This window comes from Monodelphis domestica, chromosome 2, assembly GCF_027887165.1.
Source record: "Monodelphis domestica isolate mMonDom1 chromosome 2, mMonDom1.pri, whole genome shotgun sequence".
Lineage (NCBI taxonomy): Eukaryota > Metazoa > Chordata > Mammalia > Didelphimorphia > Didelphidae > Monodelphis > Monodelphis domestica.
Window position 1 is genome coordinate 529,732,722 of NC_077228.1, and position 27,119 is coordinate 529,759,840.

Consider the following 27,119-nt stretch of genomic DNA (forward strand, 5'->3'; position numbering starts at 1 on the left):
AGGAAGTTAACAAGGGCATGGAGGTGAGGCATTATGGGTACAGGGGTTGATTTTGCTGAGCTTGCATTTAATGTTCCAGGGCAAGGCTGCCTTGCTCCAAAGAGAGGGCGTATTTAAATGAAAAAAGCAAAATATATCAACAAAACTTGTGGCTCAGTGGCCTAGAGAATGGAGGTCCTGGGTTCAAATATGACCTCAGACACTTCTTAGCTGTGTGACCTTGGGCAAGTCACATAACCCCCACTGCCTATCCCTTATCTCTCTTCTGCCTTGGAACTGATACACAGTATTGATTCTAAGACAGTAAGGGTTTTTTGGAGAACTTGTTAAAAACACAAAAGTATTGTGAAGAGACCTGTCAGGCATAACTAAAAGCAATACGCCTCCTTTCCTCTTAAACGCTTGGTGGGCTTCTACCCCAAGAACATCCTGATGCCACACTCCCAACAAATGGGGTTTTCTACCCTCAATTGAAGCCAGTGAATGGGGGGAGAGTGGCTGCTGGAGACAAATGATAGAAACTGGGGCTGAGGAGGCCTAGGTGCTCACAACTCACAAGGCAGATCAACAAAGAGAGTCCATAGTGATGCTAACAGCCCAGAGTCTAAGGTTTTAACCTTATATTCAGCATATATTCTATAGAAGGCTGGGACATAGCCTCCATTTCCATCCAAAATGGTGAAAATCAGTTTCATTGCTCTCCCATTACCTCATGTACAGAAGCAGCATTTACTTACATATATAAACATTGTTTCTGGGGGAAAAGAAGCTCTTTGAGATAGGAACAGCTTTATTTTTCATCATATGACCAGAGCTTAACAGCACCTGCTTATTGATTGACTGGTTAAAGGAATAAACTCTACATCTAGAGTAAACTTGACCAGCTAGAAATACACTCCTGGAAGGCCATGGTTTTCCTCTGGCATTGATTCTCTGATTTTTAGCCCATTCCCTGCATTCCCTCTAAACAGTGGGCCCTTCAACTTCCATCTGGCAGATCCCAAGAAAAAAGGCACTAACAGAACATGGGACAATAAGGGTCTTTAATTCAACATAGTCATCTCACTTAGTAACAAAAAAGCAGGAACCAATTTCCCCCCAAATGGTTGTTGGAGGACCTCTCCTGGGAATTGGGGCTATTTGCCCAGTACCCCAGAATGAAGTCAAGGGTTAGGGCCCCCAGAGCTCAGAGATCATAGTTGGGGTTCTTCCTCAAGATGACGAAGCCCTCCAGGATGGGGGTAACAGGCAGAAACTCCTCCGTAGCCAGCTCAGCCCGTTCCCCATGAGCCAGCAACACTGGGGTGGTATGTGTCTGGAACCCTGTGATAGTCTTAGGCTTCCCAGCCTGGCCTACCACATCCACTGCCTGGAGATTTAAAAAGGTGAAGTAAGAGGAAGCTGGGATCAGGGAATCCAGTAATCCCAGAATAGTGAAGTGAGTCCCTGAGCCCCACTGCCCTGTCCCAAGAGATCCTCTCCCCTCACCTGGCCCACGCGGACAGACACTGGCAAAGGCCGGAGCTCCTCATCAAAGGTGACCAGCATTCGGGGCTGCATGGCAGCCACCAATCCATATAGCACATAATGAGATTTGCCCAGAATAACTACAAGAAAGCAGCAAAGAGGTGTATGAGCAGTATTTCCCAATCCTGAGCACTGCCCCCTAACCCCCATTGGCTCTAACTCGTCCCCCCAGCTTTCCCCAACCCACCTCCTCAGTCTTGATGCTCCTTCCCCATACTGCCTTTATCTTCCCCAGAGCTGTCACTCCTTCACTCTGCCCACATTCTGCTTGCTCCCCTAACCCTGGGGCCACTCTCCCTGCCTCCTTGAGAGATGGGGATAATAGTTACCTAAAACACCAAATATAGTGGAATTAATGGCCAGCCTTCATCCCCAGAAGGCAGCCAACCAACCAAATGAGCCCAGCTAAAGGGAGCCTAAACCAATGGCAGGTATAAAGTAGACAATAGTAACCCTGAAAAAGCCCAGCTCCAACCCACTGGTCAGAACCTGAACCACCTCAAGGGACTTCTGGAGGCACCCCTGCATCACTAAGACTGACAGCCTTTTTTCTTAAGTTTCTGAAGGGGACTCACTGTTGCGGACATCAAGGAAGGAGACAAGCACAGTCAGCAGCCCAGCCACAGCCACCTGACTCATGAGCTGCCGGTCACTGTGGTAGGGGCAGAGGGTAAGGGTGCCCTTTCCCAAGTGGGTCAAGCCCTGTTCAGGATACAGTAAGAGTAAGGATCACAGGAGAGGTACTGCCCAAGCCCAATCATACAACCCCCACCAAAAGGACCCTATACAATCTCTAGGCCTCCCAGAGAAGAGTATTCCCCTTACCTGGGCCAAGCGCACCATGAAAAGGTTGTTAGGGTCCTTGGCATGATACTGTGCCAGCTGGCGCAGCATGGCAGCTAATCGAGCATTGTTGGTACCTGGAGATGAAACAATGGGGAAGACTCTTGGAGGCAGGAATACTGTGTAGGGCAATAGCCCAAACCTACTTCAGATGTTCCTCTCAGCCCAAGAGCCTCCCTTTTCTGCTGATACTCACCACTGCCCACCATGCCCATGGCAAATATGGAGTTATAAGACACCTCCGGGTCAGCATCATGGGAGAATTTGCTTAAGGTGTCCAGGATGTTGAGCCTCGGGTTTGAGACGGAGATCAGAGCCAGTGCCAGTGGAACCGCCCGGCGTAGCGTAGGTTCCCCATACCTAAGCTGGGATTTTAAAAAGGAAGGTCTTGAAAAGCAAAGACAGGGCAGAGGAAGTTCCTGGCCTAGACAGAACCATGGGTTCTGCCAGTTTCCAAACAGGATGGAACCATACATAATTGGTCTCTTATCCAAATCGATGAGGGCCCCGGGGGCCAATAGGATGGGGCATTGTGGGAAAGATGCCAGATTCAGAGAAAAACAATTATGTGCTTGAGCCCCATTTGGGTCTGCTGCTTCTTAGCTCTTTGAGCCCAAGTTTCCTCAACTGTAAATGAGGAAGTTGGCATAACTGGTAGATAAGAAATGATCAACTGTGGGGTAGGGATGGAAGGGATTTGTGTGCACCCTTTGACATCACAAAGATATGAGACAGACAGAAAGCTGGGAAAACTTCAAAGATGTCATTTAGAAGGAAGATGCTAGATCACATGGAAACCTTAACAGCAACAAAATCTGAAAAGATCCACAGAAGAAGAAAAGCTCAAAAGGGAATGAGGAACAAAGCTGCCTAAGATTTGGATACAACCTTGAAGTCTTTAAAGAACCAAAAAGTCAACAAAAGAAGTCTAGGATTGCAAATACAGCCTTTCATTCTGTTCCCAGCTAGGTACTTAAGTAGTGTTTACTGGTCTGCTAAATTTATAATGATTTTTTTTTAATAAGCAAAAAATAAAAGGCATTTGTCTACATGGGCTCTTCCAGCTCCAAAGTGACTTGACTCCTTCCTTCTACCCCCACCCCAAGAGGCCAGCCAAGAAACAAGCCCTTGCCCTACTGGCCCCTTGTACCATGCATGTAGCTCCAGAGCCTTCAAACCTGCAACTCACCAAGTGACCGAAGGTCCGAAGAGCCATCTCAGCCCCAATTTCCTCCCCCATAGCAATGAGGGCAATGCCCAGGACAGCCACTCCCTGCCAGAGAAAAGGAGGCCCAGCCTAGTGAGTCCCAGAGGCCCAGCTACCATGGCTCAGTCCCAGGAATGGACACCCCAAGGAAACTAGCTCTTGCCCTGCCCTGCCCCAGAGAGGCTCCTCCCTCCCCCAGGCCACCTGGTGGGCCCCCATGTCAGCAGGGGCCTCCTTTTTGTCCTTGTCTTTCTTCTCCTTCTTGTCCTTGTCCTCCTCCTTGTCCTTGGAGTCAAAGTGTTCACTACAGATGTGAAGCAGCTGTTGGACTTTCAGCACGTTCCCCGAGCCTGGGGTATAGGAGAGAGGGGTCAGAGAGGGCAGAGAGATAGCCAAGCCCAGAAGGGAAGGACAGTATAATCAGGAAATAGCCCTGGGAGGTTGAAGAGGAGGTGAAAAAGCTGTCTTTCCTATAGCACTTTCAGGATTCTGAAGCTCTTCAATACATTAGCTCAATGGATCTTCACATGTTCTATCACCCTCATTTTGCAGACAAGGAGACTAAGGCAGAAGAGGACTAAGTGACTTGCCCAAGGTCACTCAGATGTGTTCACCATCCCCTCTACCCCAAAGAGAAGGGAGTCTCTATGGGAGAAAAAAGCTTTGGGAAAAGATGAGGCATCAAAGAAGGCCCATTTACTGAGGAACAATGGAGCAAAGCAACACAGACCTGCATAGGCACATACGTCCACAAGGGTGTTGGCAAAACTTCGGAAGGGTTCTGACACAACCTCCAGAGCTGCCAGGATTGCTTCAATGGCCTCACCCTTGCCTAGGAAGGGCAGCAGAGTTCAAGGGTCATACCAATTCTCCCACCCAGACCCCACTCCCCTCTACATGGCCTGCAGAATGACTGCCAAACATGCCACCGACCAGCCTGGCTCACCAAGGTGGTTGAGGCCCAGTCCAAGGGGAAGCCAACGGGCATAAGTGTCCTTGAGCTCAGTCTCAGACTTCTCCATGATAGTCTGCAGGATAGTGGATGTAACATCTCCATTGCAGGAACCCACAGCAATCATGCCACAAGCCAGAGCTGTAACGCCTGCTACCTGCAGAGAAGGATGCTCAGGGCTGGCTTCCCAGACAAATCCTCATTCAATACTTGGTGATTTGACTTCAGGTCCCTGTTTTCTTTGTTCCACTTTGGGGAGGAGTCCTTCCTACCCATGGGGAAGGCAGCTTTTTTCTACAGAGAGTGCCAACCTCTATACAGCAGCCCAAAAAGCCCACTTTACTTCCTCCAGGACCTTTTTCTAAATCTCAACTTGTGATGAATTGTGACCTCTTCCAAGGAACAGTGAGGCCCCAGGCCTGTCAAAGTTGATCAAAGGACAAGATACTAGGAATATATAAATCCTGAACAAGACCAGGCTCCAGAGGGGCTTTGTGCCAATGACTCACATCTATGTCCCCGTTTTCCTGGACATTTCCAGGGTGAGTCCCAGAGCTCAAAGCCCATTCCCTGAGGGACCAACTCTCCAGACATACCTCCATACTGGACTTCGAATCTCCCATCACCGGCAACAGCAAAGTTAAGACATCCTCACGATTTGAGCCTGCGTAGGCCAGGCCAAGCCTAAGAAAGCCAGGAAGAAATGTTACCCAAGGAAGAGGAGAAAGCGAACTCAATGGAAGTGAGCAGGATACCAAGGGCCTTACCCGAAAATGGCACCAAGCCGCATTGTATTGCTGTTATGTAGTACATAGTCAGAGAGCAGGGCTAAGGCTGGGTCACACTCATTTCGGACTCCTGAGTTCACGATACCACAGGCGAGGAGTGCTCCTGACTATGAAGAGAAGACAGAATCTACTCTCTGGCCTGACTTTCCCCTAACCAACTCTAATTATGAATATGGTTCATTTCTTTGAGAGAAGGGGGCAGTGAAGTGTATAAAACGTGACAAGCCAAGCAAGCTTCATCAGTGAGATGTGTACTACAAGATCACAGAAAAGGGAAAGGGGCATTCTCAAGTCTTTGCTGGGCACTACCCAGGCTCACCTTGATATAGTCTTCTGAGGAGTAGAGGTACTTATCGATCTGGGTGAGACCCCCATCCACGTCCCAAAGAAGGATCATACCCAAGGAGGCCGCTGCACTCAACATTCCTATGGCAGGGAGAAAGTGTCATCCCATACTGGACCACAGTCAAAGGAACTGGAGCCAGAGAAAGGACAGCAGGAGGGAGACTGGAAAAGGGCAAAAGCACATGATCATACCATGATCCTTATTCTTATATAGCCATTTGTTGCCATCATCTGTGAGCAGCTTATCCTGGCCAAAGGCGGCATTGACAAAGCCATTCACGAAAGAGGCTGCCAGATTCATGCGAGCTGAGTCCACCTGGGAGCCACTGCCCCCAAACCCTGCACCAGGAAAGGAGAAAGAAATGAAGACTAACTCCAGCTTTTGGGCCTTTGTCCGAGCACCCTCCAAACAGTGAGCCAAGCTATGATCTGGAGGATCACAGGGTGGACTGACTTCCTGGAAGTTAACCTATCAGTTAAGGTGCTATTATTGTTGTGGTTATCATGCTGACAGGGTGTTTAATAACCAACATAGTTTCTTCTCAAATCTCCTCTATGGAAACAATAGAATTAAATACTTCGAGAATGCCACGGTGGTTACTCACTGTTATTTTCCAGATGGGTTTTATAAATGTCATCAGGCACCTTGGGCTCCATGATGTCAAGCTGAAAAGCAAAAATCCCAGCATTACATTAGAATTGTGCCCCAAACAAGGACAATTTCCCTTTAGTACTTCCACCAAAGGGCAATTGGGGCAAAGAATAATTTGACAGGAGAGATGGCACAGAAGTATTTTAAAAGCACTAAATTGGAAGGTCCCAAGTTCAAATTCTGTCCATGATGACAACCTGGGAGTTATTGGGGGTGGGAGGGCCACTTAATCTCAATATATTATAATTTTCTCACTGACTGAATGAAAATGTGCCCACGGTGAGCCATGAGCCAGACCGTGGCTTAGAGCCCTGGGGAAGTGGTTCCCAAAGAGAAATCTATACTCCTCTGACTCGGGAGCCATCAGACTAGGATGGTACCATTTCTTCTACCTCCCTCAGAGTTTTGAGAATCAAGTGCTCTGCAAACAGGGAATGCTGGTTCCAATGGTGATAGATGGGAGGCCCCAGCCAGCAGACAAAGAGGACAGGTGCCTCACCTCCCGAGCCAAAGCCAAGAAGTTGCTATTGAGCTGCACGTTGGACATGATCTCAGTCAGATCCTCATACTCTTCCACATCTTCACTGAGCTCCAGGAAAACCCCATGACGGCCCAGCATGAAGGCCATCTGCTTCTGGACCACCCTGGGGAAGAATGCCATCATGTTCACCAGCTGGCTGCCCGAAAAGTGTCCCTGGGACCTACACTTTCACCCACATGCTATCCTAGACGATATAGTTACACGCACACATCCTTGCAGGAAGTGAAGATATCTTCCACCAGCTCCATGTCATTGAGCATCAGGGCCAGTCGCAGAGCCTCAGGGAAGCGAGAGAACTTTCGGAAGACTCCCAGGGCACAGCGCAGCAGGGCCGAATTCTCAGGCTCTGGTACATAACTCACGCAGCTAAAGAAGAAAGCCCATGGGATGCACTTAGCTCTCAGGCCCTGGCAGGCCACACTCAAACACCCCACCACCACCACCACCCTCATGACCCCTTCCCTTACTGACCTGGTGAGGTAGAGACAGACTTTGGCATAGGCGTTGTCATCGATGTCCTTCTCCAGCATATCCATCTGCTCAATCTCCATGAGCAGGTCACATGCCTCATGCTCTGCATTGTGGGCCATGTTATAAGGGACAATCTCCTTCACCAGGGTTAGCAGAGGCTCCCGTTGTGCCTTCTCAGCCTCATCCAGCTCTTGCCACTCTTTGGCAACTTCACCTGCCAGATGCCTGGAGGAGCCCGAGGCATCATTTAGGAGAGGAGATGCTTACTTCTCTGAGGCCTCTGGCATAGGGCTCTCAGAGGCCAGGGTCATCCCCCAGAGACCTCCCTCTGATCTCCCCAACCCCAAACCCCAGACTCATGCTTACCGAACATACTCATGGCCCCATGAGGCCAGTTCCTCCTGGGAACCCACTAGCCGATACTTGAGGCATTCACGCTCCCCACTCATGGTCATGGCCAGGACAGAGATGATGTCTGCTGCAAAACGCTGCAAAAAAAACTGAGCCATGACACAGGAGAAGGCAAGGTACTGCTGCCCAAAGCAATGAGCCTGCCTGCCTGCCTACCCCTGAAAAGCAGGCACAAACCTGGAACCATGGCCAGCACAAATGATGGAAGAGTGGCAAGAGGGATGCCCCATATATTTATTAGTGGCACTATCTGGGGGCTACTGAGTGATAAATATGGCACCCCAAATAAGGAAACACTGATATGCTGCAAGTATGGAACTATAGCTCTCAACTCTGAATTGTACAAATGCAACAGTACCAATATAGAAAAAAGCATACAGAAGACAAAAGGAAACACAACAAATAGTCTTTGTTCTAGCTCACACATGTGTTTGTCGGTCTCATACTTTTAGAACTGGGGTTCTAAAAAAAAAAAAAAGCCTAAGGGGGTCTGTGAACCATTGTTACTTTCATTAACCTCTAAAGGAATAGGATTCAGAAAAGATCTAGTCTTTCAGTTTCCCTAGACATTGCTCAAAGGAGGCTGAGGACACAAATAAGCAAAAACTCCTGTTTTAAGTGAACAGATCTAAGAATTTACTATTTTCTTCTGTATTTTATCAGACAGATAAGAGTCCATCAGATTGAGTTTGTAATCAATACTATTTTTTAATATTTTTTGATGATTATAATCCCCAACTTATTCTTTTAGAGGCATTCTCACACAGACCTAGGGCTATCATCCCTGCCCTGTCCTGTCACCCCTGAAGTCAGAAGGTTCAGAAAATCTGAATCAAGACCCAGTCCTGCCACTCACCAGCTGTATGACCACAAGTAAAGCTGAGATTCAGTTTTGCCATTTGAAAAACAGGGCTACTTGGCCAATGGTATCCAATTCACAGCATCATTGTGCTAAAATCATTCTGTAAACCATCATATGCTACCTTGGCCTGAGCTATCATGAGGACCAAAGGCAAGTGGTCTCACCTTATTCTCACCAGGCTTCATGTTCTCATAGATCTCCTTCAACTTGCCATAGTGTGGACGCAGAAATTTCAGAGGCTTCGGCACAGAAGTCATGGAGGTTGTGGAGGAGCGTATCTGCCGCCGCAATTCCTCCAAGGCTGGTCTGTAGAGGGATGTGTCCTTCTCCTAGTTGAGGAAGGGATGTGCAGGGAAGGGATCACATAAAAGAGTGCTACACCTCCTTCAAGATTTAACAGAAGACCTCAGGAGATGCATCTCTCTCTCTCCTGAGGAAAAACCCCAAATGACAAACTGAATACCAAAACTATGGCAATACTGATGTGCCACAGAGCAAAGACAGAGTCCATTCATCTACAGTGACCAGAGCCCCAAAATCCATTTAAGTTTGTAGGCAAAAAACAAACTGGGAGGGAGGTCAGAAAGAACTGCAGTTTTTATTGACGTCTTTGGGGATTTGTCTGATATTGTATTATTTTGTGCTATATTTCATGTGATTATAATCTGAATAAACAAAGAGACCAAGTCCCAGAGAAAGACCCAAAGGGTAAAAAAAGCAAACAGCAGCCTAGCAGGCCTGGCCATCATGTGTGCTCCTTTGCATAGTGACAGGGAGGGAGAGGGGAAGAATCCCAATGGAGACCCACTTGGGCGGCCTCATGACTCACCCCGAGTCGCTCCACCAGCATCTCCAGTTCATCCTGAAGTTGTTTGTCCTCCTCAGACTACAGAGGGAGACAGAGGGTCAAGGAACTTCAACACATCCACCCCAACCTCCCTTCTCTGAAGACCCTTCTCCCCAGCAGAGTAGACACACACATTTGCAGGGATGGGTGCAGGGCACTTCCCCTCATACCAGTATCTTACAACTCCAATCACTGACTTCTTTAAACAAGAGACAGAGAGAAGAATCAGACAGAGAAAAGGAGGAGGCAGAGACAGAAAAACAGGAAAGAGATAAAGAAACAAACTTTTTAAAAAGACTGATCTTTTCCCCTTAGGGATCAGCTCCCATGAGATGCCTTACATACACTCTACCCCAGGCCTGGGTAGAAATAAACCATCTTTGTAGGTAGGCACCAGAGGCAGGAGAGGAGCTAGTCCCTGGTCTATCACCATGGAAACAAGACCAGTAAAAGGAATCTTTCCTTCTGGCCCTCCAGCCTGGGCCCAGAGAAGGCAGAGAATAAAGTGAGCATTAGAACTGAGGTCAGGAACACCCGAATTCAGATACAAGACACACAGTGGCTCAGCGAGTGATCCTGGGCCTCAGTTTCTTTATCTATAGAATGGGGAAAAACCTACGGCCTCCGGTTGTAGCCCTCACTACAAGGATGCTCGCGACACTCCTTTGAGGGAAGGGGCGCAGTCTGCTACCCCTTATCTGAGAGCTACTATCTCCCGGTTCTGGGTTCCAATCCCACTCCTGTCATTTGGGCCTCCATTTCCTTCTTCGTAAAAAGGGGGAGTGGCTTGCGGGCTCTTTCCGGGCCGGGCCGGGTTCCCTCGGGGCTGTGCTGATTCTACAGTAGGGCTGGGGGAGAGCTCGGCGGGCAAGGCGTGGAGGCAAAGGTGCGAGCCGTTAAGGAGGGGATGGGGAAGAGGGGTCTGAAACGTGGCGGGGGGCCGGGCCAGGGCTCGGGACCCTGGGCCTGGGGGCCGTTGGGCGCCGCCGGGCCCGAGGCCTGTGCCGACGCCGACCGTGACTCAGCCCAAGGCCCGGCCCGCCCGACCACCACCGCCGCTCACCAGCTCCTGCTCCTTGTCCTTGTCGCTGAGCTCCCGACGCTCCTTGCCGCCAGCCTTGTCCTCCGTGGCCCCGGCGCCTCCCGCAGGGGGCTGCGAGTGAGGCGGCGGCGGCGGCGGCGGCAGCACCGCCTTGTTGCGGCCGCCCGGCTCCATGGCGCGCTCCGCTCCGCTCCAGCCGCCCCCGCGGCCGCGCATGCGCGCGCGCGCACGTGTCCACGCCGCATCGTCGGCACGCACGCACGGTACGCACGCACGGCTAGACTACAAGTTCCACAAGGCAGCGCGTCGAGGGCAACTACGGGTCGCACTGAGAATGGATACTTCCCTGCGCATGCGAAAGCCCTCCGGATGTGCAGGGAATGCTTGCGTGCATGCGTTCATTCAGTCATTCATTCATGAAATAAGCAATTGTTAAATGGCTACCACGTGGGAGGCACGCTGCTAAAACCGGAAGTACCAAGACCAATAAATGTCCCAAGCCTTCAGAGAGTTTTCATTCTACTAGGTGGATGCAGCCAGAAGTGGTAAATAGAAATCTCAGATATATCCAAGGAGCAGCTAGCATTTCTATAGCTCTTTTAAGTGTGTAAAGCGCTTTACAAATAGCATCTCATGTGATTCTCACAACAGCCCTGAGAAAGAGGCAGTGTCAGTATTCTCCCCATTTTACAGATGAGAAAACTGAGTCTAATAGGTAAAGTGACTTGCCCAGGGTCGACCACTAATCAGTGCCCAAGGCAGGATTTGAACTCAGGTCTTCCTAACCTTAGTTCCCTCCCTCTCCTACTGCTACCTACTTACCTATCACGGAGATAATCTGGGAAATACCTCTTTGGAGGTCTTTGGACCAACCTGCTCATTTTATAGATGAAGAAACTGAGGCTAAAGGATGATCCATTTAGAGCTGGAAAGGGACTTAGAGGTTATCTGCACCCTAGGGTAATAGTTCTAGAGCTAGAAGCCAACCAGTTTAACATTTGACAGAGGAAAAAACTGGGGCCTCTCTCCATCCCCCTCTCCCCTTGACTCTATCTCTCTTAATGTCTCTCTCTGTCTCTGTCTCTGTCTCTCTCAGTGATCTGTCCAAGGTGGCACAGCAATCTAGAGGATTCAAACTCATGTCCTAAGTACAAAACCATTTTTCCCATTGAGAAAGGTCCTTGAGGGTGGGATGGGGAAGCAATCAGGATAGAATTCCAATAGTAAGTGACTCTCCAGTTCAAACAAGATATTTTAGGTAAAACACTTTATTATCCTTTCTCCAGGCATTGCTTAGCAGCCATCTCCTCCATGAAGCCTTCCAGAAATTCTCTCTGTCTCTTCAATGTGGCCTAAATACCTTGTATTCTCCCCCCTCCCCCCCATCCCAACCCCAATAAAAAGGAAAAGCTCTGGAATGAAAAATGAAAAAATGAAAGCTCTGAAAAAACACACAATTTGATTTTTTTTTTGTCTCCAAAATCATTATTTATTCTGTACATAACCTGTATTTGCTTACAAACAGGTTGGGTGGCCCAGTGGATAGAGTGTCAGGTCTGGAATCAGGAAGATTCATCTTCCTGAGTTCAAATCCAGCCTCAGAAATTTACTAGCTGGGTGACCCTGGGCAAGTCACTTCATCTTGTTTGCCTCCATTTCCTCAACTATAAAATGATCTGAAGAAGGAAATGGCAAACTATCTGTGTGACCCTGGACAAGTCACTTCCATGCTGAACCTCATCTCCCTCATCTAGACAGTAGGGGGAAAGAGCATCTCTGGAAATTAACTCCCAGGGTAGCTGTAAGGGTACAGTAAGATGATGCAAACTACATAAATGTAAGCTATTATTGTTGAATGTTCAATTAATTGAATCATTTGACCTGGAATTTTAACATACCCTATGTTGAGCAAATGAGTTATTACCTGGGACTAGGACTATTTTGATCCTAAGAAAATCATATAGCATTTTATGTAGTATCATTCAATTAGCTAACCAGTGAGCATTTATTAAACACTTCCTAAATCCCCTTCATGGAGTAGTTCCTTTCCTGAAGGAATTTGCATTCTAATAGGAAAGCCTCTAAAAGACAGAGAGAGAGAGAAAGAGATGGAGGGAGGGAGGGAAGGAGGGATAGATAGAACTTAGAAGGCACTAGCAACTGAGAAAGGAAAAAGCCTCCTGCAGAAAGTGGAATTTGGATTATGCCTTTTTTTTTTTAAACCCTTACTTTCTGTTTTAGAATCAATACTGTCTAGGGGTTCCAAAGACAGAAGAGCAATACAGGCTAGACAATGGGATCACACAGCTAGGAAGTGTCTGAGGTCAGATTTGAATCCAGAACCTTCCATCTCCAGACCTGGCTTGCAATCCACTGAGCCACCCAGATGACCCTTGGGTTATATCTTGAAGGAAGCCAGGGATTCTGAGGCAGAGGTGAAGAGGGAAAGCTTCTAAGCATCTGGGAGAGCCAGTGGAAATGGAGTGCGGATAGGAGGTGTGAAGGTGTGAAGAACATCTAATAAGCCAATATGGTCTGACTTTAGAGTCCGTGAAAGAAAGAACATAGAATGTGGGAAATCTGGAAAGAAGAAAATGGGTCAAACTGTGAGAAGCTCGAAAAAATAAACAGTTTCTATTTGATCCTAAAAGAACTGGAAGCCACTGGAGTTTATTGGGTAAGAGGGCAATGTGATGAGACTTGTGCTTTAGGAAGATCCCCTCCACATCCAGAGAAAGAACTGTAGGCATCTTTCACATCAGTGTGTTTTGGGCTTTATTTGGGGGTTTTGGTTACATAGAAGTGTCCTCTTGCAACAATGACCTTCCATAGAAGATTTTTTGCATGACAATAAAAAATTTTTAAATACATTTTTAAAAATGTGGTGGCTGTATGGTGAATAGAAGGAAAGGGGAAGGGACTAAGTACTTCTTTAGTGCCCACTCTAGGCCAGCCACTATGCTATATGCTATCTAAATATCTTCTCATTTGCTCATTGGATGAAGCAAGGAGAGACAGTTGCCTCAATGGTCTAAGGGAGAGGAGTTGAAGGCCTGAACTGGAGTGTTAGAGGAGAGAAAGGAGCCTCTGAGGCTTGCTGTGAACATCAAAACAAGATTTGGAAACTGATTAGATAGATGATATGAGGGAAAGTGAGAAGCTGAAGATATCAGATAAACTGGGAAATGGGACCAGTCTGGAGGTCCACTGGATAGTAACAAGACAGTTTGGAGGAGAGGAGAATTTGGGGGTGAGGGAGAGAGAAAGGGAATGGATCTGAGATGCCAGAGTAATTCAAAATTCATTGAATAGGCGGTTGGGGATGCAGGAATAGAGTCCAGGAGACAAGCTGGGTCTGAATACATTGAATTATCTGCAGAGATAACCACTGAACTCATGGCACCTTATGAGATCACCAAGGGAGAGAATTGAGTGTAGGGGTTCTAAAGATATTGGGAAGAAGCTCAGAACCCTTGAGCAGGCTTATGAGGTCTACAGATCCCTTCACAGAATAATACTTTTATTTTAAAAAATGTGTTAAACCCTTACCTTCTGCCTTAGAATTAATACTACTGTATTGGTTCCAAGACAGAAGAGCAGTAAGGGCTAGACAATGGGGGTTAAGTGACTTGCCCAGGGTCATACAGCTCGGAAGTGCCTACGGTCAAATTTGAACCCAGGACCTCCTATATCTAGGCCTAGCTCTCAGTCCACTGCACCACTCAGTTGCCCCCTGGAATAATGTTTTCAAATCATGGAAAGACATACTAAATTTAACTACATTTAGTAAAAGTGAAGATAATTTTTTTTCCTATCAAGATTCTTTGAGGATCCATGAACTCAAGGTTAAAAATATGTGGCATAGGAGCAGCTAGGTGGATCAATGGATAGAGAGGCAGTCCTGGAGGTGGGAGGTTCAAATCTGGCCTCAGACACTTCCTAGCTGGATGACACTGGGCAAGTCACTTAGTCCCCATTGCCTGGCCCTTACCACTCTTCTGCCTTGGACTGATACTTAGTATTGATTCTAAGACACAGGGTAAGGGTTTTTTTTAAACTAAAGTAAAATTTTAAAAGACCTGCTAGATAGGAAAACATTGTACACAAAGACGGATACACTGTGGCACAATCGAATATAACAGACTTCTCTATTAATAGCAATGCAGTGATCCAGGGCAATTCTGAGGGACTTGAGAAAGAACATTATCCACATCCAGAGTAAGAACTGTGGGAGCAGAAACACAGAAGAAAAACATCTGCTTGATCACATGGGTCAAGGGGATATGATCAGGGATATAGACTCTAAATGATCACCCTAGTGCAAATAATAATATGGAAATAGATCTTGATCAATGACACATGTAAAACCCAGTGGAATTTCATGTCGGCTACAGGAGGGGGGAAGGGAAAGACGATGATGGAGCAGAGGTAGACCCATCAATGAGAGCTTTCTGAGGATGGGGGAGATATGGGCATCTTTGTAGACAGTAAGGGAAGTAACCAGTAGACAGAAGACACTAAAGATAAACAAGACAATCAGGATGATGGAGGAAGCAATAAGCTCCAGAAGACAGGATGAAATGGGATCCCAAGGTAGGCCGTGGCAAAGGAAGAGCTAGCTCTATGTGTGAGATGAGATAAAGGAGGAAATATTGGCAGAAGGTCTCCAAGGGACTGAGATAAGGCAGAGGGGAGTAAAGGGAACTCTCAGCCTCAGTGAAATATGAGGCAAAATTGTTGTTGGAACTGTGACTTAGTATGACCATTTTAGAAACCAATTTGGAATTATACAAATAAAGTGATGACAATGTCAGAACCCTTTGACCCAAAGATACCATTCATTACTCAGCTTAAACCTCAAAAGCAGGTAATTTAATTAATTAGGAAGAATTATTATTTAGAAGAACTAGAAAGAGAGAAGCTGCCCATTGGTTGGGAAATCGCTAAATGAAGTGTGGTGCATGGATGTAATTAAATATTCCTGCGATGTAAGAAATGATGTGTGTGATGGAGACTGAGAAGCCTGGAAAGAGTTACGTGAACTGATGCAGAATGAAGTCAACAGTGCCAAGAAAACAATTTAACCAGTAACCATGACAATGTAATGGAAAGAAACACACACATACACACAAATCAAAAGTGAACCTAGCAAAATGATAAAGGTCAAGCATGACTGAATGAAGAAACACGAGAGGACAGCTCCAACCTATCCCAAGTGTTACACTTTGTATATATGGATCAACCATGCTGGTTTTTTCCCTCTTGTAACCAGCACAAGATGAAATAACTGAGGAAACAAAGGTTCGATATTCTGAGCATATGAATTTACTAAGAAATGTTTGCCAATTGCCCAACAAATCAGGACTAAGCCCCTTCCTCAGTTTTGGGCTAAACCCTGAATACAGGAGGAAATGGACTTTTTTATATACTAAAAACAATTAATGAGACCAATTAATTGAAAAGAATCAATACACCATTAGGTAATCTGATTTCTAATTGGATGAAAGACTAGGGACTTTGCAAATTGGGAGGAGGAGCGCAAAGAGGTACAATCCCTCTGGGACAGGGATGTTCCACTCCTCTCTAAATGTCTGAAAACAATCAAAAGAACTGAAAACAATAACTGACTGATCAATATGGGGCCAATTCTCAGAGAAGGCATATGGGTTGTTAGAGACGTACAACTGTGAGAAAACTCCTTCTTGGGAATCTAACTGTGTTTCTAACTTGGGTTCTTGATTAAAGGCCTCTAAATGGCAGGTACGAGTAGTCCAATTTCGGAGCCACAAATGGCTAGGTTCAAACAACACAATAAGTTTTTTTTTTCCCAATTCTTATAAATAAACAAGCTTTTCTCATGAGACAGAATCTGGACTAGGCCTATAATTGAATAGAAAGAGAATTAAGCCAGCTCCAGAACTGAATCACAAGATGGAGTCAGTGTGATTCATTCAATTCCCACAATTAACTACTTGCTTTCAGTTTTCAATCCTTCAATTTTCCTCAAGCTCTTTTTCCTTTTTAACTTTAAAAATACACTGGTGGCTCAGTGGATGGAGAGCCAGGCCTAGAAATGGGAGATCCTGGGTTCAAATATGGCCTCAGACTCTTCCTAACTGTGTGGTCTTGGACAAGTCACTTCACCCCCATTGCCTAGCCCTTACTGTTCTTCTGCCTCAGAACCAATACACGGTATTGATCTAAGATGGAAGGTGAGAGTTTCAATTTAGAAAAAATACTATTTGTACATGAGATGGTTCTCTAGGAGGAAGGATACTGGGAAAAATATGGGGATGTAAAAAAGAATAACACAAACTTATTGTTTTTAAATGAGGCAAGATTCTCAGCTAAGAGGATGAGGAGTGAAGGAGCTACCATGGTGTGAAGAGGTTTTAAAAAGGTCTGGAAGAGCCATTGCTGAGTGGGAGAGTGAATCAATGAGGGCTTTACAGAGCAAGGATGGAGCTAGAATTAGGGAGCAAGAGACTAGAGAGAATGGAGTAGCCATAACTGGTCAAGAGGGAGAAGGAAAGAGAGTGTAGCCCAGGGGAGGGCTGATGGTCCAGGGAAGAGCCGAGAGTTCTGGAAGCCACAATGAGATGCTAGAGCAGGGTTTGGGGCTATAAGGCAGTGGGAGAAGTGCAAAGACAATACATTGGGATCCATCAGATGAGGGAATCTGGGAACGAGCCAATGAGGACGTGGCGGTGCATCTATGGGTGAAGACAAGATTAAGGGTTGGAGCATCTTGGTCTATTGCTGACAGAGTAGGAGGAATGACAAAGAGTGTCAGTGCCCAGAGAAGAACTTGCTAGTGCTTGTTGCAAAGGATGGAAGAGAAGGAAAGGATGTCCCTGGAGAAGCATGGGCTGATGATGGCGGCAAAGAAGGAAGAAGCGGTCTGGCTGATTTACACTTGTTTATTGGCAAAGTATCATTGTAGGATGGAGACCACCTTCTTCCCCTCCCACCATCCATGTAAAAATAAACTCTGCCCAACCCCCTCCCCTCCTCCCTCTGCCCGAGCTGGGGTTTCTGGGGGACCGCCTAAGCCTGCAGCCTAAGACACTGTGGTTGTCTACATTCCCTCCTACCCCTTCCCTCAGCTTGAGCAGGAATGCCTTGGGCAAAGGCGTTCTGGATGGAGACTCCAACTCGAAGCCGTCCCCAGGGCAGGGGAGACAGCAGGAGCTGGGAGTGGCAGGACCAGGGGCAGCTGCCCAGGCCAGGTACAGGGGCGCTGAGGACCAACTCCTGACCCAGGGACCAAATGGAGACCCAGCCAGGCTCTGTCTGGGTTCCTGAGGAAGGCAGTGAGTTTTCTGGGGATGCCAGAGGGCCCAGGGACTACTTTGCGACGTTCCTTCACACCCCTGAAACGTGGTGCCCTCGTCGCTCTCAAACCCCAGCCCCTGCCGAGTCAGGAGACCCCTGCCCAGGGGGCCACTCAGACCATCAGCACACAGGTCCTTCCAGGGGGCCAGCTCCTTTAATGCAGGAGGGAGGGGACCCAGATCTTGTTCCAGACAGAGCCCATCAATCCCTACATCCTTTGCTGAGCTCCCCCCTGAGTGGGCTTTCTACCCTCCCAGCCCCCCAGAAATCTGGCTAGCATCTAGGCTGGAAACAAGCCCTCTGCAGGAAGAAGAGGCTGTCACAGTGAACGAAGGAGGGGCTCAGCTCAGGCCTGAGTTACCGCCTCCAACCAGTGGCACATCGTGGTGGTGAAGAGAAGGGGTCGGGACGGGGACCTGCGGGTACGGCATCACAGTCAGCAGAGGGAAGCAAGGCCTGGGGCTCGCTCAGCTTTAGCTGGATGCCAGGCTCTGGGGAGAGGACAGCCTGGCACTGCCGCCCCAGCGTCTGGCTCCCTGGCAGAAAGGCCCAGGGCCCCGGGGCGGGCAAAGGGCGCCAGCTGCAGGGAAGGGCCGTCTGGGGGCACAGCCGGCTCTCGGCCCCTACCACACCTCGCAGAGTTGCCCGGGGTTCATGGGAGAGCCGACGGGGCAGTTGAAGTGTCGAAGGAAATCCCGGGAATTGGAGAGAGTGCCCAGCACTCGGAAGCGGGCAGGGCTGTGGGGGTCCGTCACCAAGCCCTCGTGAGAGCTCTCAGGAGTGCGCACAGAGCACCACACCTGCAGGCCGGGACAGACAAAAGGCACAGCTCTTCCTCCATTCAATTCGAGGCCCTTCCCCCCCCCCACCCCCCCACTGCCCTCGACTTTGAAATTCTTAAACTGTCAGCCATGAGGACCTGAGTTCAAATTCCGTCTCTTCTACTAACTCCCCAGGCAAGTCCCTTAATCTCTCTGGACCCAGAATTCCCTCCTTTACACAAGGAAGGGATGAGAGGATGATTCTATTTTTGAGATATTCTATAGTATTCTATCATATAAACCCATGTTATATAGGTGGCTATTTTCACACAATCTATATTTCTATATATAGAAATATAATCTCGTTCAATCCTCACAGCAAACAAAGGCAGGTTCTGGTCCATCCCCTTTTGTAGTTGAGGAAACAGAGTCAAACAGAGGTTAAGAGACTTGCCCAGGGTTACAGATGAGGAAACTGAGGCCCAGAGAGGAAGCGAGTGCTCAGGGTCACAGTGCCTCTCGATGTCTTTTCTTTCCATTATATCCACACCGTGTGTGTGGGTGTGTGTGTGGGTGTGTGTGTGTGTGTGTGGGTGTGGGTGTGGGTGTGGGTGTGGGTGTGGGTGTGTGTGGGTGCCCTCCCCAGGGCTCACCATAGGATATTTAAGTTGGCAACCTCACTACTTAATAAAAAGAACCATTTAGTATTTCTTTTGTCCTAGGTAAGGCATGAAAAGAATGACTGAGAACCAGGAGAGTTTGGGGACCTCTACACCAGACCGATTTGGCTCTAGGACCGACGGATGGAGAGTGAGGAACAGTGGAGTGGAAAGGTGGTTTGGGAGTGAGATGACCTGGATTCAAATCCTGCCTCTATTCTACCTGGACGACCTCAGGTTGGTCATTTTCCTCCTGTAGGCTTCCTTTTCTCTAAAACGAAGAGGCTAAACACTTAATCATCTCTTCCTTGCTACACAGAATTGTAGAGCCCAGGAAGAAATGAGAGCTCATAGGAGATTAAAGAGGGGGCCCCGGTTTGTGTTGCCATTTCCCAGTTCACCAGCTCAACTTCAACAGGGTCTGGGGGAACCAGGGCCCCAGCCCCCAACTCTATTTTCTTCTTCTTTCTCTCTACTCCGAGCGTGACATAGGGCAGAGGGCGGTAGAGAGGGAGGGCCTGGGGTGGAATCCTGCCCCTGAGGTGACTGTACCTGGGCAAATCCCACAAAGAAGAGCTGGTGGTTAGTGAATCCCACAGCTGGGAGGTGCTGCTCCTCCCCGTGCTTCCTCAGCCACATTTGGTAAGCCTAGGACCAAGCACAGCACAACCATGCCCAGCGTGACCTTTGCCTCTCCATCCCTCTGGGGCATCCCTTCCCCACCTACCAGGCTTGCCTGGCTTCTCTTGCCTCTCCCCCCAGAGAGGGATGTGCAGAGCAGAAGGCCTGGCTGCAGCAAGAAGGACCCCTCACTCACATTATAAGCAGCCTTGAGACCCCCGTTGTCGGCAATGTTCTCGCCTAATGTCTGCCGTCCATTGAGCCGCTCACCGTTGACCTGGTACCGTCCATACTGCTCCTCCATACAAGCTGTGTGGTTCTGAAATGCGGCCAGGGATTCATTCTGCCACCAAGGTCGGAGGTTCCCCTCTTTGTCATACTCCCTTCCTGATCAGTTTCAGACATAAACAGATACACATTCATTGTTGGTAGCATTGCAAATCTGCAGAATCTTTTACAGAGAAGGATCTGGCAGTGCCCAGCAGGAGTTGCAAAAACCCTCGCACCCCTTGAACCAATGATTCCATTGCTGGGAAATTAATATAAGAAGTTCACATTTTTAAAAGAGTTTTCTGTTCAGATGTTCATAGAACATCCTAGTAATAACAAAATTAGAAGCATTTTAAATATTCAACAAATAGGAGAAAATCATGGCATATTAACTGGAAGTCGCTAAACCCGAATAATTCAAGTCAAACAATCATTTATTAATCACTTACTATGGGCCAGGCACTCTAAGCTAGTTGGTTATATAGCTGTTTAGGGTTTAATAGTTTCTAAGATTTTTCAGTTGGATTTGTAATTTCATTTGTTTAGGGAACTTCCAGTGTGGCAATTCTTTCTCTCACCTGCACCTCAGCACCTGCTCTGTAGATAATCATCTGAGAGGTGCTTGGGGCACCAAGGGTCCTACTCAGTTTCACAGAGCTAGAATGGGTCAGAATAGGGATTAGACCCATGTCTTTCTGACCCCCAATCCAACTCTATCCACTAAGGCAAGACAGAAAAAAAAGAAGGCAAGGGACCAGGTCTCATCTGCCCTAAGAAATGAGAGGGACAGAACAAGAGTGCCAAGCTAGGCTAAGTCTTCTGCCCATGAAAGTGCGGGGGTATAACAATAGGTAGGACAGGCCAGCCAGTGACGCCCTTGGGTTCCTACCTTGGTCATCAAAGGCATGTGTCAGCTCATGACCCATCACCACGCCGATGCCTCCAAAGTTCAAGGCCCTGAACAAGACCAACAGATGGCCCATGAGGAGCTCAAGTCCTGCTCCTGGGCCCAAGAGGCCCTGCTGCCAGCCTCCTCTCCTCCATGCCCTCTCCCATGCTTTTATCCAATGCTCCCATCCCCGTCCCTAGGCTCACTTGGGGTGGCTTCGGGCATAGAAGGGGGCCTGCAGAATGCCAGCGGGGAAGACAATCTCGTTCTTGGTCGGAAGATAGTAGGCGTTCACCGTCTGTGGGGTCATGCTCCACCTGTACGGGAAGGTAGAGGAGGATTCATTTCAGTTGGGCAGAACCATAATGGTTTGGACCCGCTGGGCCATTCCCACACCCAGACTTGAGATCCGTCCCGCATGCCCTCAACCAGCCCAACTCCCAGCCCCAAAGCCAAGTCCCTCTCCATCTTCTCAGAGCCCAAAGGTTGAGAAGACCCCTCCACTCTCACTGGTCCCGATTGGGAGGCTTGCGAAGTTGGTCAGCCATCACCTTGGCAGAAAAGTTGTACAAATTCAACATGTTCTGGAAGAAAGAATCTTCTGAAACTTCATACTAGGAGGTAAAGAAGAAAAAGAGCCCCAGGCACGAGCTCCAATTTCCCATTTCTTTGCCTTGGCCGTGCCTGAGAAACGCCCTTCCATCTCGCCCAGGCCTCTCGGAATCCCCGGCTCCCCTCAAGGCTTGGCCAATGGACCTCCTACAAGAGGCTTTTCCTGATTCCCACAGGTGTTATTACTCTGTTGCTTTTCCTTTTTCACTTAATCATGTGTACACATTATGCCACCCAGCTGAACATAAGCTCCTTGAGGACGGACTCTGGTTTTCATCTATCTCTCCCCAGCAGGTCAGCACATACTAAGCACTAAAGGAACTCTTTGGGGATGGAGCCTTCCCAAAGTAGCTGGGGTTGATTTTTGGATATGTTCTGTATTTACTTGTCTATGTACCTGTTGTTTTCTGCCCATAGCTTCCAAGCTCCACGAGGGCAGGGGCTCTTTGGGCTTTGTTTTTCTATCTCCAGCTCTTCTCCCCTTTGTGTCTTGTCTTCCACTATTAGAATGTAGGCTTCCTGAGGCCAGGGACTATCTTACTTTCTTGTATCTGTCTAAAACACTATCTACGGACCCCATTTCTTACTATGACAGATGTCATGGGTACCTTCCCCTGCCCAAACTGAAGCTCTTCCTCAAGGACTGGGGGATACCTAGGATCCTGACTCAGTGATCAAAGATGATTGCAGGATAGGGAGACGTGCGGATACTCACACCATCGTAAACATCATCCAGTTCTTTGGGATCCAAGATAAAGTCAGGAAAGCCAATCATGTCATAGATGGCATCAGCCTGGAGAGACAAGAATTCTAAGGGACCTGAATTCTATGAGCAATCATTTGGTCATCCACACATTCAACAAACAGTCTAGATGGAATAGCATTTGTGAAAAGCAGTGTATCAGTGGATAGAGAACCAAGCCCGAAGATGGAAGGGCCTACCGTCAATCTGGCCTCAGACACTTCCTAGCATTGAGACTCTTGGCAAGTCACTTAACCTCAGTTGCCTAGGCCATATCACTCTTCTGCCTTAGAACCAATACATAGAGTTGATTCTAAGACAGAAAGTAAGACTTTAGGGAGCAGCTAGTTGGCTCAGTGGATGGAGAGCCAGGCCCAGAGATGGGAGATCCTGGGGTCAAATCTGGCCTCAGATACTTCCTAGCTGTGTCCCTGGGCAAGTCACTTGACCCTCATTGCCTAGTTCTTACCACTCTTTTGCCTCAGAACCAACACACAGTATTGATTCTAAGATGGAAGGTAAAAGTTTAAAAAAAAAGAAAAGAAAAAAGAAAGTAAGAGTTTAAAAAAAGAAAGAGAGGGAGGGAGGCAGGCAGGCAGGAAGGAAGGAAGGAAGGAAGGAAGGAAGGAAGGAAGGAAGGAAGGAAGGAAGGAAGGAAGGAAGGAAGGAAGGAAGGAAGGAAGGAAGGAAGGAAGGAAGGAAGGAAGGAAGGAAGGAAGGAAGGAAGGAAGGAAGGAAGGAAGGAAGGAAGGAAGGAAGGAAGGAAGGAAGGAAGGAAGGGAGGGAGGGAGGGAGGAAGGAAGGGAGGGAGGGAGGAAGGAAGGAGGGAAGGAAGGAGGGAAGGAAGGAGGGAAGGAAGGAAGGAAGGAAGGAAGGAAGGAAGGAAGGAAGGAAGGAAGGAAGGAAGGAAGGAAGGAAGGAAGGAAGGAAGGAAGGAAGGAAGGAAGGAAGGAAGGAAGGAAGGAAGGAAGGAAAGGAAGGAAGGAAGGAAGGAAGGAAGGAAGGAAGGAAGGAAGGAAGGGAGGGAGGGAGGGAGGGAGGGAGGGAGGGAGGAAGGAAGGAAGGAAGGAAGGAAGGAAGGAAGGAAGGAAGGAAGGAAGGGAGGAAGGAAGGAAGGAAGGAAGGAAGAAAGGAAGGAAGGAAGGAAGGAAGGAAGGAAGGAAGGAAGGAAGGAAGGAAGGAAAGAAGGAAGGAAGGAAGGAAGGAAGGAAGGAAGGAAGGAAGGAAGGAAGGAAGGAAGGAAGGAAGGAAGGAAGGAAGGAAGGAAGGAAGGAAGGAAGGAAGGAAGGAAGGAAGGAAGGAAGGAAGGAAGGAAGGAAGGAAGGAAGGAAGGAAGGAAGGAAGGAAATGTATCCCATCAGATGGGATAGATAGGCTAGAGAAAGACTGCAAAGGGCTTTGGATGCCAGATTGATGAGTTTGTATGTCAAGAAGCAATTAGGATCCACTGAAACTTCTTGAAGAGGGTAGCCCGACCAGACTGGTAGAAAAGCACCAAGAGCGATTTGACAACTGTATGGGTGACAGACAGGAGAGGGCAGGGACTGGAGTGAGGAAAGCCAATTAGGAAGCCCATGTAATCATCTGGGGTGATGAGGACTCCATTGGAGATGAATGAGAGATGCTGAGGAGAGACAGTTGTTGAGAAATGGCAGAGAATTCGATGTGGGCAGTGAGGGAAAAGGAAGAGTTTTCAATGACTTGAGCTTGGAATCTAGAGTACCAGAAGGATGGTAGAAACCTCCACAGAAAGAGGGAAGTTTGGATGAGGAATTGATTTTGAGGAAAAACAATGAGTTCTCTTTTGGACAGCTTGAGATGCCTCAGGCACATCCCATTGGGCAACTTGCTCTCTCCCCTCTCCATACATCCTCCTCAGCCTCAGGGTTCCTCTCCATCCCCAGCTGCCCCTTACTTTCTCTTTGGCTGCTTGCCGTGTCCTCTCATCCATCCAAACCAACTGTCCCAGGGCCTCTTCAAAGGCAGTCCTTATTTCACTGATCATCCCCTCTGCCTATGGAGGAGAGAGAGGAAAGGAAAAAATGAGGAGGAATCCAGGCCCCTGGGCCCCTTTCCTTTCCCATCTTTACCCCAGGGAGTCTGACCAAGGCCTGCTAAGCCCCAAGGATGTGGATGGGCCAAAGGACCAGACACTCACAATCTCCTTGCTCTCACGGTCAAACATGGCTTTCACAAAAAGGGATCCCAAGGCAAAACCAAGAGCATCATCAGTGTTGGAGATACAGGTCTGCCAGCGGGGTGTACAAGACTAGAGGGGGAAAAGAAACAATCCTTATCCAGCCTTATTCTCCAGGCTAAAAACTCCCTTCTCTATCTCTAGGGCAGAGTACCTGACTTCTATGAAAGACTTGACCAACTCCTGCCTCTCTGATTATGGCACCCAAAGGGGAGACATGCTCCTAGACTCCTCTCCCAAGGGCACAGGATGACAGAATTGTTAAATGGGCCCCCAGAGACCTTCTAGTCTGCCCCTTCACTTTACAGAGGAGGAAATGGAGGCCCAGAGAGAGAAAAGGATTTGCCCAGAAGTCAATGCCAGATCCAGGAGTCCTGCCCTGGGAGTCTAGGGTTGTGTCTTCTAAACCTTGCCACGGAGGCAGCCATGAGGCCCCTGGCCAGATCTCCCAAAAGTATCCTGGCCTCACCAGTCTGATCCACATATGTCTCCTCATCAGATTTCCTTGAGGTCTCCTGGCTCCCCTAATGTCTTTGCTTTGGGGACCTAGAGGTCAGGAGCTACTAGGAGACCCCAACTGTTACCTTCTTAGTCCCATAGAGAGTCTCCATCAGCTTCTCTTGTGCCACCTCAAAGCGCCTGTCTAGGCTGGAAGCAGTCTTCTGGACAAGGTTCCAAACCAAGTAATTGTTCAGAATGCTGGCAAACAAGAAAGGGGGAGGGAGAGTGAAGGAGAGGCAGCTGGGGTGATGGATAGAAGGCTGGGCTGGGACTCAGGAAGGCCTGGGTTCAGATCCTCCATCACATACCTACTAGATGGGCAAGTCACTTAACCTGTCTGCCTCAGTTTCCTTGTCTGTGAAACAAGGATAATAATTCCTCTAGTACCTCCAGAAAGGGTTGGGAGGATCAAACAGGGCAACCTACGTAGAGGGTTCTATAAACGTTTGCTCTTAGGAGTCACTCCAGCCTGCAGAGAGGAATGTGACTGAATTCGTGCACAGTGATGCCACAAGATGCATCCAGAAGGACATGCCAGCAAGGCAGGGGGTGGCTATCAGTGCCAGAGAGGAGTGGGGACGGCACCCACCAAGTGCTGACATCCATTCCTGGCTGCTGCCTTTGGGAGGAAGAAGGCGAGTGGGGCAGGGCACATTCAGAGGCAGCTCAGGCTGGTTTGCCTACACAATCCAGGCTTTCTCTGAATCCAAACCGGGGTGGTCAGCTTCTGCACTAAGCTTAGGCATGACCCCCTGGCCACGCTCTGAAGCCCCTCACACACACATGCTCAATCCCTGCTCCTGGGGAGGGCCACCCCTCCCCCCCACCTTCTCTCTGTGCGACTGATGAGCTCTGACACCTGCTGCAAATAGTCGGTCCCATATACCACCACGGGCTCTGCATCTCCCAGCTCCAGGGGCGACAGGGCGAAAGATAGGAAATCCAGCCACTCCACTGAGGGGGCCAGGGCCTAGGAGCGAGGAGAAGAGCCGAGGGAGAATGAGGTCAAGGATATTTTCCATCTACACTAAGCTCTGGCCAAGTCCTTCACCCAGGCCCTTCAGCTTCTGATGCAGGCCCTGACATCCTGCCCTGTTGCCATGACAACAGCATCTGGTTGCTTAGGAACTGCAGAGGGGGGAGGGAGAGGGACAGAAACAGCTGTGATGCTCTTCCTCTCCCCCAGGACTGCCTCAGGGCACAGCCACCCCCCTGCTAAGCTCTGTCCTCAGAGCACCTCCATGCCCAGGCAGCAGCCAGGGAAGAAGGGACTGGTAGACTTCCTTTGTGATGGGCAGGAGACAAAGCAAATCAGGATAACAGAGACCCCTAAATCTTGAGTTCCAGGCTCAGGGGAATGCCTGTTCTCTTTGGCTTACCCACAGAGCCTCCAAATTCTGTTGGTGCAACTGAGAGCTGACCCGAAGGCTGTAGATTATCCTTGCTACCTCTGGGGAGGAGGGAATAACTGGGGAGCCCCTCTGAGCCCTCTCCCCCTCTGCACCTCCTCATAGTCCTCAATGCTCAGACCTCCTCCAGCTCACCTACCTGCAGCTCAGAGATGCTCATTTTATTGTAGATTTTTTCCTCGTCCCGCCTCTGGTCCTGGGGCACCGTGATGTTGGCCAGCTCTGTCTCCAGCTCTATCACCTGCTGCATCTGCTCCCTGGTGGAGTCAGGGTGGCCCCCCAGCAGAGTGCCCAGTTCCACCATGTAGTCCAAGTATGCTTCGAGCACCTGCCACAGTCCCCAAGTGACCCACTGTGGGAGGAGGCCCTGGGGACACCCTCCTGGCCTCCTTCCCCTTGTCTATGCCCCTTGCCATAGAACCTGATCTCTGTTTCCAAAGTGCTCTGCTATCAGCAGGGGGATGACAGTGTGGTTCAGGGGGAGAGGCAGAGGACACAGGTTTGAGCTGGAGCTTTTCCACTTTGTAGCTGTGTAGCCTTGGGCAAGTTCCCTGCCTTCTCTGGGCCTGTTGGTTACTCTAAGGAAGGAGCATGGGCTCCTGAGTCAAGGAGCTCAGTTCCAATCCCAGCTCTAC

General features: G+C 48.7%; 2 protein-coding genes across 6 annotated transcripts in view; both read right to left on the bottom strand.

The window, feature by feature from the left end:
* Nucleotides 1-1,026: 1,026 nt before the first annotated feature.
* Nucleotides 1,027-10,729, bottom strand: PSMD2 (proteasome 26S subunit ubiquitin receptor, non-ATPase 2). Its single transcript, XM_056819896.1, has 21 exons — nucleotides 10,510-10,729; nucleotides 9,429-9,485; nucleotides 8,764-8,928; nucleotides 7,693-7,814; nucleotides 7,327-7,551; nucleotides 7,063-7,221; nucleotides 6,814-6,958; nucleotides 6,268-6,328; nucleotides 5,855-6,001; nucleotides 5,637-5,743; nucleotides 5,297-5,424; nucleotides 5,126-5,213; nucleotides 4,524-4,686; nucleotides 4,308-4,409; nucleotides 3,782-3,927; nucleotides 3,560-3,643; nucleotides 2,567-2,735; nucleotides 2,353-2,447; nucleotides 2,103-2,229; nucleotides 1,489-1,607; nucleotides 1,027-1,369 (listed from the first exon to the last, which is right to left on the bottom strand). Exons 1-21 carry the CDS (start codon nucleotides 10,702-10,704, stop codon nucleotides 1,187-1,189), a joined length of 2,787 nt encoding a protein of 928 aa, XP_056675874.1. The 5' UTR covers nucleotides 10,705-10,729; the 3' UTR covers nucleotides 1,027-1,186.
* A 6,665-nt stretch (nucleotides 10,730-17,394) lies between these two features.
* The window catches only part of ECE2 (endothelin converting enzyme 2), a 48,002-nt gene continuing 38,277 nt past the window's right edge, over nucleotides 17,395-27,119 (bottom strand). For all 5 annotated transcript variants that reach the window (XM_007486180.3, XM_056819902.1, XM_007486172.3 and 2 more), the window contains 12 exons: nucleotides 26,624-26,812; nucleotides 25,903-26,045; nucleotides 25,159-25,273; nucleotides 24,536-24,646; nucleotides 24,293-24,391; nucleotides 22,351-22,428; nucleotides 21,534-21,637; nucleotides 21,230-21,340; nucleotides 21,024-21,091; nucleotides 20,061-20,251; nucleotides 19,796-19,891; nucleotides 17,395-18,623 (listed from right to left, as the gene is read on the bottom strand). In XM_007486180.3, the coding sequence (XP_007486242.2) occupies nucleotides 18,447-18,623; nucleotides 19,796-19,891; nucleotides 20,061-20,251; nucleotides 21,024-21,091; nucleotides 21,230-21,340; nucleotides 21,534-21,637; nucleotides 22,351-22,428; nucleotides 24,293-24,391; nucleotides 24,536-24,646; nucleotides 25,159-25,273; nucleotides 25,903-26,045; nucleotides 26,624-26,812 (1,482 nt within the window). In that variant the 3' untranslated portion in view covers nucleotides 17,395-18,446. The remainder of the gene's footprint in view (nucleotides 18,624-19,795; nucleotides 19,892-20,060; nucleotides 20,252-21,023; nucleotides 21,092-21,229; nucleotides 21,341-21,533; nucleotides 21,638-22,350; nucleotides 22,429-24,292; nucleotides 24,392-24,535; nucleotides 24,647-25,158; nucleotides 25,274-25,902; nucleotides 26,046-26,623; nucleotides 26,813-27,119) is intronic.

Coding starts and splice junctions, on each gene's coding strand:
- PSMD2 (XM_056819896.1), bottom strand. CDS start 10,704: ATGCGCGGCCGCGGGGGCGGCTGGAGCGGAGCGGAGCGCGCCATGGAG. Junction 3,644..3,781: donor CTGACATGGGGGCCCACCAG/GTGGCCTGGGGG, acceptor TTTCTCTGGCAG/GGAGTGGCTGTCCTGGGCAT. Junction 2,230..2,352: donor TCATGGTGCGCTTGGCCCAG/GTAAGGGGAATA, acceptor TATCCTGAACAG/GGCTTGACCCACTTGGGAAA.